Source organism: Taeniopygia guttata, chromosome 34, assembly GCF_048771995.1.
Source record: "Taeniopygia guttata chromosome 34, bTaeGut7.mat, whole genome shotgun sequence".
Classification (NCBI taxonomy): Eukaryota; Metazoa; Chordata; class Aves; order Passeriformes; family Estrildidae; genus Taeniopygia; species Taeniopygia guttata.
In genome coordinates this window covers 3,406,474-3,422,086 of record NC_133059.1, presented here as the reverse complement: position 1 = coordinate 3,422,086, position 15,613 = coordinate 3,406,474, and the positions used below count along the sequence as shown (strand labels likewise).

At 55.9% G+C, this 15,613-nt stretch overlaps 1 protein-coding gene across 2 annotated transcripts in view; it reads left to right on the top strand.

Moving 5' to 3' along the window:
• The first annotated feature begins 11,455 nt into the window (after positions 1 to 11,455).
• SYMPK (symplekin scaffold protein) overlaps positions 11,456 to 15,613 on the top strand; it is a 41,563-nt gene continuing 37,405 nt past the window's right edge. Inside the window, exons 1-5 of one of the 2 annotated variants that reach the window (XM_072920834.1) lie at positions 11,456 to 11,510; positions 12,513 to 12,613; positions 12,858 to 12,923; positions 13,528 to 13,581; positions 14,390 to 14,463. In XM_072920834.1, the coding sequence (XP_072776935.1) occupies positions 12,533 to 12,613; positions 12,858 to 12,923; positions 13,528 to 13,581; positions 14,390 to 14,463 (275 nt within the window). In that variant the 5' untranslated portion in view covers positions 11,456 to 11,510; positions 12,513 to 12,532. The remainder of the gene's footprint in view (positions 11,511 to 12,512; positions 12,614 to 12,857; positions 12,924 to 13,527; positions 13,582 to 14,389; positions 14,464 to 15,613) is intronic. The other variant, XM_072920835.1, reaches the window with a different exon arrangement.

Sequence of the window (15,613 nt, the reverse complement as noted above, 5' to 3'; positions counted from 1 at the left end):
ACAGGGATGTCAATGGTGACAACCGAGGTGGGGACAGGGACTGGGACAATGTGGGGACAACGTGGCAACACCGTGGGGACAGGGACAGGGACAAGGAGCTGAACTGGGATTGGGGACAGGAACTGGGACAGGGACAGGATGGGGACAGGGACGTCAATGGTGACAACCGGGGTGGGGACAGGGACATGTGGGGACACCGTGGGGACAGGGACGTCAGTGGTGACAACTGGGATGGGGACAGGGACTGGAACTGGGACAGGGACACCGTGGGGACACCATGGGGACAGAAACTGGGACAGGGACAGGGACAGGATGGGGACACCGTGGGGACAGGGACAGGGACAGGGACAGGGACTGGGACAGGGACAGGGACACAATGGGGACAAGAAACACAACAGGGACACGGGTGGGAACGGGGACACGATGGGGACACAACGGGGACACGGGACAGGGACAGGGACAGGGACAGGGACAACACCCTGCAGGGGACACCGGGCTGTCCCCAACTGTCCCCAACTGTCCCCAAGGTGTCCTCGGGGTGTCCCAGGGGTGTCCCTGTCCCCAGGGTGTGGCTGTGCCATCTGTGCCAGCTGTCCCCAGGGTGTCCCTGCACTGTCCCCAGGGTGTCCCCAAGTGTCCCCAAGTGTCCCCAAGTGTCCCCAAGTGTCCCCAGGGTGTCACGGGCCCCCCCCGGGTGGGGCTCGGGCCGCCAGCAGCAGCCGCAGGGGCGCGGCCGCGTCGCCGTCGTCGCCGTCGCTGTCGCTGCCGCGCTGCGGCCGCACCATCCGGCCCTGCTGGAGGCTGAAGCGCCGCGCGCGCCGGCTGCGGGACCAGTATAAACCAGTATAAACCAGTATGGACCAGTATAAACCAGTATGGGCCGGTATAAACCAGTATAAACCAGTACAGACCAGTATAAACCAGTACGGACCAGTACAAACCAGTACATCCGGCCCTGCTGGAGGCTGAAGCGCCGCGCGCGCCGGCTGCGGGACCAGTATAAACCAGTATAAACCAGTATGGACCAGTATGGACCAGTACGGACCAGTATAAACCACTATAAACTAGTACAGACCAGTATAAACCAGTACGGACCAGTACAAACCAGTACATCCGGCCCTGCTGGAGGCTGAAGCGCCGCGCGCGCCGGCTGCGGGACCAGTATAAACCAGTATAAACCAGTAAAAACCAGTACGGACTGGTATAAACCAGTATAAATCATTACGGACCAGTATAAACCAGTATAAAGCAGTACAGACCAGTACAAACCAGTACATCCAGCCCTGCTGGAGGCTGAAGCGCCGCACGCGCCGGCTGCGGGACCAGTATAAACCAGTATAAACCAGTATGGGCCGGTATAGACCAGTATAAACCAGTACGGACCAGTATAAACCAGTATAAAGCAGTACAGACCAGTACAAACCAGTACCTCCGGCCCTGCTGGAGGCTGAAGTGCTGCGCGCGCCGGCTGCGGGACCAGTATAAACCAGTATGGACCGGTATAGACCAGTATAGACCAGTATGGACCAGTATAAACCAGTACAGACCAGTATAAACCAGTACATCCGGCCCTGCTGGAGGCTGAAGCGCCGCGCGCGCCGGCTGCGGGACCAGTATAAACCAGTATAAACCAGTATGGACCGGTATAAACCAGTACAGACTGGTATAAACCAGTATGGGCCAATATAGACTAGTATAAACCAGTATAAACCAGTATGGACCGGTATAAACCAGTACAGACCAGTATAAACCATTATGGACTGGTATAGACCAGTATAAACCAGCACAAACCAGTATAAACCAATATAAACCAGTATAAACCAGTACAAATCATAAAAGCCAGTCCAAACCAGTCCAAACCAGTCCAAACCAGTACAAACCAGTACAAACCAGTACAAACCAGTCCCAACCAGTACAAACCAGTACAAACCAGTCCAAACCAGTCCAAACCAGTACAAACCAGTATGGGCGCCGCTCCTCGGGGCTGAGGCTGCGCCAGAGCTGGGCCAGGTCCCGCGTGGCGGCCGTGGAGGTCAGGCCGGGGATGGCACTGCCACCAAATGCCACCAAAGTGCCACCGAAGGGACACCAAAGTGTCACCAAAGTGTCACCAAAGTGCCACCAAAGTGTCATGAAAGTGTCACCAAAGTGACGCCAAAGTGACACCGAAGGGACACCAAAGCGACACCTCGGTGTCACCTCAGTGCCACAACCCCCCCACCCCCCCCGTGTCCCCAATGTCCCCAATGTCCCCAATGTCCCCAATCCCCCTGATGTCCCCAATGTCCCCAATATCCCCCCAATGTCCCCAATGTCCCCAATGTCCCCAATCCCCCTGATGTCCCCAATGTCCCCGTGTCCCCAATGTCCCAAATCCCCCCAATGTCCCCAATGTCCCCAATGTCCCCAATCCCCCTGATGTCCCCAATGTCCCCCCAATGCCCCCAATGTCCCCAATGTCCCCAATTATCCCCAATGTCCCCAATCCCCCCAATGTCCCCAATGTCCCCAATGTCCCCAATCCCCCCAATGTCCCCCCAATGTCCCCAATGTCCCCAATGTCCCCAACCCCCCCAATGTCCCCGATGTCCCCAGTGTCCCCAATGTCCCCAATGTCCCCAATGTCCCCGATGTCCCCGATGTCCCCGATGTCCCCAATGTCCCCGATGTCCCCAAGTGTCACCTCATGTACTCGCGGCGGTTCACGCGGCAGAACATGATGAAGCCGTTGACGCACTTGCGCTTGCGGGGACGTCCCTGTCCCTGTCCCTGTCCCTGTCCTTGTCCTTGTCCTTGTCCTTGTCCTTGTCCCCATCCCTGTCCCCGTCCCCGTCCCCGGCCCTGTCCCCGGCCCCGTCCTTGTCCCTGTCCCTGTCCCTGTCCCCGGCCGTGGGTCCCCTCGGGGCCACCGGAGCCCGCCGGGTCCTGCGGGGACAGGGGACAGCGAGGTGGCACCGGGGTGGCACCAGGGTGACACCAGAGAGAGGGCGAGGGTGACAATGAGGGTGACACCAGGGTGGCACTGGGGTGGCACCAGGATGGCACCAGGGTGACACCAGAGAGAGGGCGAGGGTGACAATGAGGGTGACAATGAGGGTGACAAGGAGGGTGACACTGGGGTGGCACCGGGGTGGCACCGGAGAGAGGGGGAGTGTGACAATGAGGGTGACAATGAGGGTGACAATGAGGGTGACACCAGGGTGGCACTGGGGTGGCACCGGAGAGAGGGGGAGGGTGACAATGAGGGTGACAATGGGGGTGACAATGAGGGTGACACCAGGATGGCACCGGGGTGGCACTGGAGAGAGGGCGAGTGTGACAATGAGGGTGACAATGAGGGTGACAATGGGGGTGACACTGAGAGCAGGGAGGTGACACCAGGGTGGCACTGGGGTGGCACTGGGGTGACACCGGGGGGACACTGGAGAGAGGGGGACGGTGACAATGAGGGTGACAATGAGGGTGACACTGGGGTGACACCAGGGTGACACCGGAGAGAGGGCGAGTGTGACAATGAGGGTGACAAGGAGGGTGACAAGGAGGGTGACACTGAGAGCAGGGAGGTGACAATGAGGGTGACACTGGGGTGGCACCGGGGTGGCACCAGAGAGAGGGGGAGGGTGACAATGAGGGTGACACTGAGAGCAGGGAGGTGACACCAGGGTGGCACTGGGGTGGCACCAGAGAGAGGGGGAGTGTGACAATGAGGGTGACAATGAGGGTGACAAGGAGGGTGACACCGGGGTGACACTGGAGAGAGGGGGAGGGTGACAATGAGGGTGACAATGAGGGTGACAAGGAGGGTGACAATGAGTGTGACACTGAGAGCAGGGAGGTGACACCGGGGTGGCACTGGGGTGGCACCAGAGAGAGGGCGACAGTGACAATGGGAAGGTGACAATGGGGTGGCATTGAAGGGGAGGTGACACCAGGGAGGTGACACTGGGGGTGACACCAGGGTGGCATTGAAGGGGAGGTGACAATGAGGTGGGAGGTGACACTGGGGAGGTGACAATGGGGAGGTGACACTGGGAAGGTGACAATGAGGTGGGAGGTGACACCGAGGAGGTGACAATGGGCAGGTGACACTGGGAAGGTGACAATGGGGTGGCAGGTGAACCCGGGGAGGTGACACCAGGGGCTGGTGACACGGAGGTGACACCGAGGGGACCGCACCCACCTGGGGGCTGAGCTGCGCATCCGGGAACAGCTCTGGGAGGGGGGAGGGGACACAAAGTGACACTTGGAGGGGGGAGGGGACATCCCCGGACCCCCAACTCCCCTCCCCAAAAAAACCCCAACAAAAATAACCCCAAAAATCTCCCCAATCCCCCCCAAAAATCTCAATTTTTTTTCTCCTCAATCTCCCCCAAAAAACAACAAAAAACACAGAAAAAACACCCAAAAAGCCAAATTTCCCCCAGTCCCCTAAAAATTATTAATAATAAAAAAAAACAAACCCAAATGCCCCAAATTCCACCAAAATCCCCCCGAATCCTCTAAAGAAACACATTAAAAAACCCCCAAAAAAACCAATTTCCCTCAATCCCTCGGAAAAAACCCTCAAAAACCCCAAAAGGCCCCAACCCCCCCAAAACTGCCAAATTTCATCGAAACCCCCCCAAAACTGCCAAATTTCATCAAACCCCCCCCCAAAACTGCCAAATTTCATTGAAACCCCCCCAAAAAAACACAAAAAAACCCCCTAAAAATTCAAATTTCTCCCAACTCCTCCTCAAAATGCCTCAAAAATAACCCCCAAAAACCCCAAAAAAAACCCAAAAAAGGGAATTTCCCCTCCCCCACCTCTGACGATGCCCTCGGGGGGCTCGGGGGGCTCGGGGGGGGTGAAGAGGGAGGGGCTGAGCCCCAGGACCCCCCCCCGGGGCTGGGGGGGGCTCAGGGGGGGCTCCCAGTCCGGCCCAGTTTGGCAGAGCCAGGGACTGGTGTCCCCCTCCCCCTCCTCATCCTCCTCTTCCTCCTCCTCTTCTTCCTCGTCTTCCTCCCTGATGGACACCCCAAAATTATGCAGCCAAAAAAAACCAACCAAAAAACCCCAAAAACCCCAAAATTTGAACTCAAAAACCACAAAGAAATCCAAATTTCGCACCGAAAAAATAACTCCGAAATTTTCCCGAAGCCCCAAAATTTCACCTCGGAAACACAAAGAAAAGAAAAAAAAAATCTCAGAATTTCAGCAAAAAAAAACCCAAAAAAAGGTCAGAAATTTTTCCCCAAAAACCCCAAATTTCCCTTCAAAAACACAAACCTCCCGCCGCGAAAATTCACCAAGAAATAAAGCCAAAAAAGCTCCAAAATTTCCCCCCAAAACCTCCAAATTTTCCCCCAAAACATCCCCAAAAAAGCTCCAAAATTTCCCCCCAAAAGCTCCAAAATTTCCCCCCAAAACATCCAAAAATTTCCCCCCAAAAATCCCCAAAAAAACTCCAAATTTTTTCCTCAAAACCCCCCAAAAACCCTCGAAATGCCACTAAAAAACCCCCAAATTTTCCCCAAAAAACTCCCAAAATTTAACCTCTAAACCCCCAAACTTCCCCTAAACTCTCCCCCCCCACAAAAAAAGCCCCAAATGTCCCCAAATGTCCCCAAATGTCCCCAAATTTCCCACCTGGGCTCGGTGTCCCCAAGGTTTGGGGGGGGCGGCTCCGAGGGGTCCCCACAGGGGGGGAGGCCTGGGGGGGATTTTGGGGGATTTAAAGGGGATTTTGGGGTTTTTTGGGGGGTCTGAGGGGTTTAAAGGAATTTTGGGGTTTTTTTGGGGGGGTCTGAGGGGTTTAAAGGGGATTTTGGGGGGTTTAAAGGGGATTTTGGTTTTTTTTGGGGGGGGTCTGAGGGGTTTAAAGGTGATTTTGGGGGGTTTAAAGGGAATTTTGGGGGTTTTTGGGGGGGTCTGAGGGGTTTAAAGGGGATTTTGGGGGATTTAAAGGGGATTTTGGGGGTTTTTTGGGGGATCTGAGGGGTTTAAAGGGGATTTTGGGGTTTTTTTGGGGGGGTCTGTGGGGTTTAAAGGGGATTTTTGGGGGGTTTAAAGGGGATTTTGGGTTTTTTTTGAGGGGTCTGAGGGGTTTAAAGGGGATTTTTGGGGGATTTAAAGGGAATTTTGGGGTTTTTTGGGGGGGTCTGAGGGGTTTAAAGGGGATTTTTGGGGAGTTTAAAGGGGATTTTGGGGGTTTTTGGGGGGGCGTGAGAGGTTTAAAGGGGATTTTGGGGGGTCGGGATAATTTGGGGAGGGGTCCGGGGGGTCTAAAGGGGATTTTGGGGGAGTTTAAAGGGGATTTTGGGGTTTTTGGGGGGTCTGAGGGGTTTAAAAGGGATTTTCGGGGGGTTTAAAGGGGATTTTGGGGATTTTTGGGGGGTCGGGATAATTTGGGGTGGGGTTCGGGGGTCTAAAGGGGATTTTGGGGGAGTTTAAAGGGATTTTGGGGGATTTAAAGGGGATTTGGGGTTTTTTTGGGGGGTTGGGATAATTTGGGGAGGGGTTCAGGGGGTCTAAAGGGGATTTTGGGGGATTTAAAGGGGATTTGGGGTTTTTTTGGGGGGTCGGGATAATTTGGGGAGGGGTCTAAAGGGATTTCAGAGGGTTCCAGTCTAAAATTGGGGGGGGGATCCCTAAACTGGGGAGGGGTCCCTAAATTGGAGAAAGATGATAAATTTGGGGAGGGGTCCAGAATTTGGGGAGTGTACAGAATTTGGGGAGGGGTCCAGAATTTGGGGGGTGTCCAGAATTTGGGGGGTGTCCAGAATTTGGGGGGGGTCCGGAATTTGGGGAGGGGTCCCGAATTTGGGGGGGGTCAGGAATTTGAAGGGGTCCGGAATTTGGGGGGGGTCCCGAATTTGGAGGGGATCCGGAATTTGGGGAGGGGTCCGGAATTTGGGGGGGGGTCCGGAATTTGGGGGGGGTCCCGAATTTGGAGGGGATCCGGAATTTGGGGAGGGGTCCGGAATTTGGGGGGGGGTCCGGAATTTGGGGGGGGTCCCGAATTTGGAGGGGATCCGGAATTTGGGGAGGGGTCCGGAATTTGGGGAGGGGTCAGGAATTTGGGGAGGGGTCAGGAATTTAGGGAGGGGTCCCGAATTTGGGGAGGGGTCCTGAATTTGGGGAGGGGTCCTGAATTTGGGGGGGGTCCCGAATTTGGGGAGGGGTCCGGAATTTGGGGAGGGTCCGAAATTTGGGGAGGATCTGGAATTTGGGGAGGGGTCCTGAATTTGAGGGGTGTCCAGAATTTGGGGAGGGGTGCTGAATTTGGGGGGGGTCCGGAATTTGGGGAGGGTCCAGAATTTGGGGGGGGGTCCAGAATTTGGGGGGGGTCCGGAATTTGGGGGGGATCCGGAATTTGGGGGGGGTCCGGAATTTGGGGAGGGGTCCCAAATTTGGGGAGGGTCCAGAATTTGGGGGGGGGGTCCGGAATTTGGGGGGGGGTCTGGAATTTGGGGGGGGGTCTGGAATTTGGGGAGGGTCCAGAATTTGGGGAGGGGTCCTGAATTTGGGGGTGTCTGGAATTTGGGGGGGGTCCCGAATTTGGGGGGGGTGCTGAATTTGGGGAGGGGTCCTGAATTTGGGGGGGGTCTGGAATTTGGGGAGGGGTCCGGAATTTGGGGGGGGTCTGGAATTTGGGGGGGGGTCTGGAATTTGGGGAGGGTCCGGAATTTGGGGGGGGTCCGGAATTTGGGGGGGGGTCCGGAATTTGGGGGGGGTCAGGAATGTGGGGAGGGGTCAGGAATTTGGGGGGGGTCTGGAATTTGGGGGGGGTCTGGAATTTGGGGAGGGGTCCCAAATTTGGGAGGGGTCCGGAATTTGGGGAGGGGTCCGGAATTTGGGGAGGGGTCCCAAATTTGGGGAGGGGTCCCGCTGACCTGCGGCCGCCTGCGCCGCCCTCACGCGCTCCTGCAGGAACTCCAGGTAAGAAATGACGTTCTGCAGCACCTGAACCTGGGGACAGCAGTGACACCTGTGTCACCTGTGTGTCACCTGTGTGTCACCTGTGTGAACTCCTGTGTCACCTGTGTCACCTGTGTGTCACCTGTCCCCCCAATGTCCCCCCAATGTCCCCCAATGTCCCCAACGTCCCCAATGTCCCCAATGTCCCCAATGTCTCCCCAATCCCCCCAATGTCCCCAATGTCCCCAATGTCCCCAATGTCTCCCCAATCCCCCCAATGTCCCCAATGTCCCCAATGTCCCCAATGTCCCCCCAATGCCCCCAATGTCCCCCCAATGCCCCCAATGTCCCCAATGTCCCCAATGTCCCCAATGTCCCCAACGTCCCCAATGTCCCCAATGTCCCCAATGTCCCCAATCCCCCCAATCCCCCCAATGTCCCCAATGTCCCCAATGTCCCCAATGTCCCCCAATGTCCCCAATGCCCCCAATGTCCCCAATGTCCCCAATGTCCCCCAATGTCCCCAATCCCCCCAATGTCCCCAATGTCCCCAATGTCCCCAATGTCCCCAACGTCCCCAATGTCCCCAATGTCCCCAATGTCCCCAATGTCCCCAATCCCCCCAATGTCCCCAATGTCCCCAATGTCCCCAATGTCCCCAATCCCCCCAATGTCCCCAATGTCCCCAATGTCCCCGATGTCCCCCAATGTCCCCAATGTCCCCAATGTCCCCAACGTCCCCAATGTCCCCAATGTCCCCCCAATGTCCCCAATGTCCCCAATGTCCCCGATGTCCCCCAATGTCCCCAATGTCCCCAATGTCCCCAACGTCCCCAATGTCCCCAATGTCCCCCCAATGTCCCCAATGTCCCCAATGTCTCCCCAATCCCCCCAATGTCCCCAGTGTCCCCCCAATGTCCCCAATGTCCCCAATGTCCCCAATGTCCCCAATGCCCCCAGTGTCCCCAATGTCCCCAATGTCCCCAATGTCCCCAATGCCCCCAGTGTCCCCAATGTCCCCAATGTCCCCAATGCCCCCAATCCCCCCAGTGTCCCCAATGTCCCCCCAATGTCCCCAATGTCCCCAATGTCCCCAATGTCCCCAATGTCCCCCCAATGTCCCCAATGTCCCCGATGTCCCCAATGTCCCCAATGTCCCCAATGTCCCCAATGTCCCCAAATGTCCCCAATGTCCCCGATGTCCCCCAATGTCCCCAATGTCCCCAATGTCCCCAATGTCCCCGATGTCCCCCAATCCCCCCAATGTCCCCAATGTCCCCAATGTCCCCAATGTCCCCAATGTCCCCAATGTCCCCTGATGTCCCCCCGTACCTCGGATCGTGCCCCTCCCCCACCGCGGGGCCACGGCACCAACTGGGACAGTTCGGGCAGGAGCGAGCGCCAGTGCCGGGGGGAGCTGGGGACAGTGGGGACATTGGGGACATTGGGGACATTGGGGACATTGGGGGGACATTGGGGGGATTGGGGACATTGGGGGACATTGGGGACATTGGGGACATTGGGGGGATTGGGGACATTGGGGGACATTGGGGACATTGGGGACATTGGGGGGATTGGGGGGATTGGGGGGATTGGGGACATTGGGGACATTGGGGACATCGGGGACATTGGGGACATTGGGGACATTGGGGACATTGGGGATATTGGGGACATTGGGGACATTGGGGATATTGGGGGGATTGGGGGGACATTGGGGACATTGGGGACATTGGGGACATTGGGGGGACATTGGGGGGACATTGGGGACATTGGGGACATTGGGGACATTGGGGACATTGGGGGGACATTGGGGGGGACATTGGGGACATTGGGGACATTGGGGACATTGGGGACATTGGGGGGACATTGGGGGGGACATTGGGGACATTGGGGACATTGGGGACATTGGGGACATTGGGGGGACATTGGGGACATTGGGGACATTGGGGACATTGGGGGGACATTGGGGGGACATTGGGGACATTGGGGACATTGGGGACATTGGGGACATTGGGGGGACATTGGGGGGGACATTGGGGACATTGGGGACATTGGGGACATTGGGGACATTGGGGGGACATTGGGGACATTGGGGACATTGGGGACATTTGGGACATTGGGGGATTGGGGACATTGGGGACATGGGGGGACATTGGGGACATTGGGGACATTGGGGACATTGGGGGGATTGGGGACATTTGGGACATTGGGGGATTGGGGACATTGGGGACATGGGGGGACATTGGGGACACTGGGGGGACATTGGGGACATTGGGGACATTGGGGACATTGTGTCCCCCCCTCACCGGTGCCACTCTCCGGGGCTGCTGCAGGTCGGGGGCTCCATCCTGGGGGGTCTTGACTCCTTTTTGGGGGTCCCTGTCCCTTTTTTGGGGGTCCCGACCCCTTTTTTGGGGGTCCCGATCCCATTTTGGGGGTCCCGATCCCATTTTGGGGGTCCTGATCCCTTTTTTGGGGCGTCCCGATCCCATTTTGGGAGTCCCATTCCCCATTTCGGGGGTCCCGATCCCATTTTGGGGGTCCCGATCCCTATTTTGGGGCTCCCGACCCCTTTTATGGGGGTCCCGACCCTGTTTTGGGGGGTCCCGACCCTTTTTGGGGGGTTCCCACCCTATTTTGGGGGTCCCGATCCCATTTTGGGGGTCCCGACCCTTTTTGGTGGTCCCGATCCCTTTTTTGGGGGGTCCCAATCCCCATTTTGGGGGTCCCGACCCCTTTTTGGTGGTCCCGATCCCATTTTGGGGGGTCCCGATCCCATTTTGGGGGTCCCAATCCCCATTTTGGGGGTCCCGATCCCATTTTGGGGGGTCCCGATCCCATTTTGGGGGTCCCAATCCCCATTTTGGGGGTCCCGACCCCTTTTTGTGGGTCCCAATCCCCATTTTGGGGGTCCCGACCCCTTTTTGGGGGTCCCGATCCCCATTTTGGGGGTCCCGACCCTTTTTTGGGGGTCCCAATCCCCATTTTGGGGGTCCCGATCCCCATTTTGGGGCCCTTCCCAGGCCCTGCAATTGGGGCAGGCCTTGGGGGCTTTTTGTGGGTGCAAATTTTGGGGTGGGGTCCCAATTTTTGGGGTGAAGGCCCAATTTAGGGTGGGGGTCCCAATTTTGGGGTGAGACCCCAATTTTGGGGGTGGGGGGGCCTCAATTTTTTGGGGTGACTCCCCCCCCCCCTTCGCACCTCGCAGCCCGTGGCTCGCGCGGGGGGGCGTGGCCAGAGGGAGCGGCTGCGCTGATTGGACGAGGCCACAAACGGGGCGTGGCTTGGGCCGCACCATGTTGAGCTGGAGGGGGAGATCCCGGGTGTCTATTTGGGGGTGTCTCGGGTTCCCTGGAAGGATTTTTGGGGTGTTTTCCCCATATTTGGGGTATCTCTGGGGTTCCTGGAAGGATTTTTGGGGTGTTTTCCCGATATTTTGGGGGTTCCCCCTCCCCTGTTGTCTCGTCGCGCGCTTTCTCGCGTGACGTCAGAGAAGTGGGCGTGGCCAAGCGCGGGAGGGAGAAGGCCACGCCCCTTTCGGCGTCGCGCGGCGGTGACGTCACTACGGCGCGCGGGGGGAGCGGCGGCGCGCGCGGGAGGCGGTGAGGGGGTGGGGATCGATGGGGGATCGATAGGGGGGCGATAGCGGATCGATAGGGGGGCGATAGGGGGTCTGCAGTGGTGGGGAGGGGGCTCGGGGCTCTGGGGGGTCTGGGGGGCGGCGGGAGAGCGCGGCTGAGGGGCGCGATAGGGATCGATAGGGGGGTGATAGGGGACCGATAGGGGATCGATAGGAGGTCTGTAGTGGGGGGGAGGGGGCTCGGGGCTCTGTGGGGGTCTGGGGGGCCGCGGGACAGCGCGGCTGAGGGGAGCGATAGGGATCGATAAGGGATCGATAGGGGGGCGATAGCGGATCGATAGGGGATCGATAGGGTGGTGATAGGGGATCGATAGGGGCTGTAGGGGATCTATGGGGTCCCTATGGGATCTCTCTCTGTGGGGTCTGGGGTCTCTATGGGGTCTGGGGTCCCTATAGGGTCTCTATGGGGTCTCTATGGGGTCTGGGGTCTCTCCCTGTGGGCTCTGGGATCCCTTTGGGGTCTGGGGTCTCTATGGGGTCTCTATGGGGTCCCCCTGTTTAGGGTCTGGAGCCCCTATTTAGGGTCTGGGGTCTCTATGGGGTCTCTGTTTTTAGGGTCTGGGGTCTCTGTTTTAGGGTCTGGGGTCTCTGTGGGGTCTCTATTTAGGGTCTCTGTTTTAGGGTCTGGGGTCTCTATGGGATCCCTATTTAGGATCTCTCTGTTTAGGGTCTGGGGTCTCTATTTAGGGTCTCTGTTTTAGGGTCTGGGGTCTCTATGGGGTCTCTATGGGGTCTCTGTTTTAGGGTCTGGGGTCCCTGTTTAGGGTCTGGGGTCCCTATTTAGGGTCTCTCTGTTTTTAGGGTCTGGGGTCTCTGTTTGGGGTCTGGGATCCCTTTGGGGTCTGGGGTCTCTATTGGGTCTCTGTTTAGGGTCTGGGGTCTCTATGGGGTCTCTGTGTTTTTAGGGTCTGGGGTCTCTGTTTTTAGGGTCTGGGGTCTCTATGGGGTCTCTATAGGGTCTCTCTGTTTTAGGGTCTGGGGTCTGTGGGGCCATGGCCGGGGCTCAGGGGGGGCTCAGCCCCCGCCCCAGTGAGGAGGGGCCCGGCAGCGACGGCAGGAGCACCTCGGAACGGGTAAAAAAACCGGGAAATCGGGAAAAACGGGAAAAATGGGGGGAAAAATAGGAAAAATGGGAAAATGAGGATGGGAGGGATGGGAGGAGCAGCTCAAAATGGCTGAAAAATGGGGAAAATGGAAAAAATTGGGAAAAAAACTTGAAAAAGTGGGAAAAATGGGGAAAATGGGAATGGAAGGGATGGGAGGAGCAGCTTGGAATGGGTGGAAAAATGGGGAAAAATGGGAAAATTCCATGTGCAGGTGGTGGATCTGCTGAACCAGGCGGCGCTGATCGGGAACGAGGGAAAAATCACCATCCTGAAACAGGTGAGATTGGGCAAAAAATGGGATTTTGGGGCAAAAATGGGATTTTGGGGGGGAAAAATGGGATTTTGGGGGGGAAAAATGGGATTTTGGGGGGAAATGGGATTTTGGGGGAAAAATGGGATTTTGGGGGTGGAAAAATGGGATTTTGGGGGGAAAAAAGGGATTTTGGGGGAAAAATGGGATTTTGGGGGGAAAAATGGATTTTGGGGGGAGAAAATGGGATTTTGGGGGGAGAAAATGGGATTTTGGCGGAAAAATGGGATTTTGGGGGGGGAATGGGATTTTGGGGGGAAAAAAGGGATTTTGGGGGGAAAATGGGATTTTGGGGGGGGAAATGTGATTTTTTGGGGAAAAATGGGATTTTGGGGAGGAATGGGTGGGAAAAAGTGGAATTTCGGGGAGGAGTGAGGGGAATTTGGGTAATAAAAGGGAATTTAGGGGGGAAAATTGAGATTTGAGGTGGGAAAAGTGAGGGAAAAGGTGGAATTTAGGGGGGTTTGGGGGGGAAAATCGGGATTTAGGGGGAGAAATTTGGGATTGGGGTGGGAAATGGGATTTGGGAGGAGGTGGCTCTGTCCCCACGGTGTCCCCACGGTGTCCCCAGGTGCAGGAGCTGATCATCAACAAGGACCCCACGCTGCTGGACAACTTCCTGGATGTGAGCAGGAATTTGGGAATTTGGGATGGATCCGGGAATTTGGGGTGGATTTGGGAGTTTGGGGTGGGTTTGGAGGGAATTGGGGATGGATTTGAGATGGATTTGGGAATTTGGGATGGGTTTGGGGGGAAATTTGGGATGGATCCGGGAATTTGGAATGGATTTGGGAATTTGGGGTGGATTTGGGGGGAATTGGGGATGGATTTGGGGGAATTTGGGATGGGTTTGGGGGGAATTTGGGGGAGTCTGGGATGGATCCAGGAATTTAGGATGGGTTTGGGGGGAATTTGGGGGAATTTGAGATGGATCCGGGAATTTGGGGTGGATTTGGGGGGAATTGGGGATGGGTTTGGGGGAATTTGGGATGGGTTTGGGGGGAATTTTGGGGAATTTGGGATGGATCCAGGAATTTAGAATGGATTTGGGAATTGGGGTGGGTTTGGAGGGAATTGGGGATGGATTTTGGGGAATTTAGGATGGGTTTGAGGGAATTTGGGGTGAATTTGAGATGGATTTTGGGGAATTTGGGATGGATTTGGGGTGAATTTGGGGGAATTTGGGATGGATCCAGGATCTGGGGATGGATTTGGAGGAATTTGGGATGGATCTGGGAATTTGGGATTGGGTTGGGGGTGGATTTGGGATGGATTTGGGGTGAATTTGGGGGAATTTGGGATTGGGTTGGGGGTGGATTTGGGATGGATTTGGGGGAATTTGGGGGAATTTGGGATGGATCTGGGAATTTGGGGATGAATTTGGGGGAATTTGGGGCGCCCCCACCCCGCTGTGACCCCCCGTCCCTCCCCAGGAAATCATCGCCTTCCAGGCCGACAAATCCATCGAGGTCCGGAAATTCGTGGTGGGATTCATCGAGGAGGCCTGGTGAGATTTGGGGCAAAAAACGGCGGATTTGGGGGTTTGGGGGAATTTTGGGGCCATTTTGGTGGGAATTTTGGGCCATTTCCATGGGAATTTTGGTGCCATTTTGATGGGAATGTTGGACCATTCCCATGAGAATTTTGGTGCCATTTCCATGGGATCTTTGGGCTGTTTTCATGGGAATTTTGGAGCCATTTTACTGGGAATTTTGGTGCCATTTTGATGGGAATTTTGGACCATTCCCATGGGAATTTTGGTGCCATTTCCATGGGATCTTTGGGCTGTTTTCATGGGAATTTTGGAGCCATTTTACTGGGAATTTTTGGGCCATTTTGATGGGAATTTTGGGCCATTCCCATGAGAATTTTGGTGCCATTTCCATGGGATCTTTGGGCTGTTTTCATGGGAATTTTGGAGCCATTTTGCTGGGAATTTTTGGGCCGTTTTGGTGGGAATTTTTGGGACATTTTGGTGGGAATTTGGGGCTGTTTCCATGGGATTTTTGCATTGTTCCCGTGGGAATTTTGATGCCATTTCCATGGGAATTTTTCGGCCATTTTGGTATGAATTTGGGGCCATTATGCTGGGAAGTTTTGGGCCATTTTGCTGGGAATTTGGAGCCATTTTGCTGGGAATTTTTGGGCTGTTTTGGTGGGAATTTTTGGGCCGTTTTGGTGGGAATTTTTGGGCCGTTTTGCTGGGAATCTGGGGCCATTTTTGTGGGAATTTTGGGCCATTTTGGTGGGAATTTTTTTGCCATTTTGGTGGGAATTTTGGGCCGTTTCGGTGTGAATTTTGGGCCTTTTTGGTGTGAATTTTGGGCCATTTTGGTGGGAATTTTTTGGCCATTTTGGTGGGAATTTTGGGCCGTTTCGGTGGGAATTTTGATGCCATTTCCATGGGAATTTTTCGGCCGTTTTGGTGGGAATTTTGGGCCGTTTCGGTGGGAATTTGGAGCCATTTTGCTGGGAATTTTTGGGCCGTTTCGGTGTGAATTTTGGGCCGTTTTGGTGGGAATTTTTTGGCCATTTTGCTGGGAATTTTGGGCCGTTTCGGTGTGAATTTTGGGCCATTTTGGTGGGAATTTTGGGCCGTTTCGGTGTGAATTTTGGGCCATTTCGGTGTGCATTTTGGGCCGGGCTGACCCTGCTCC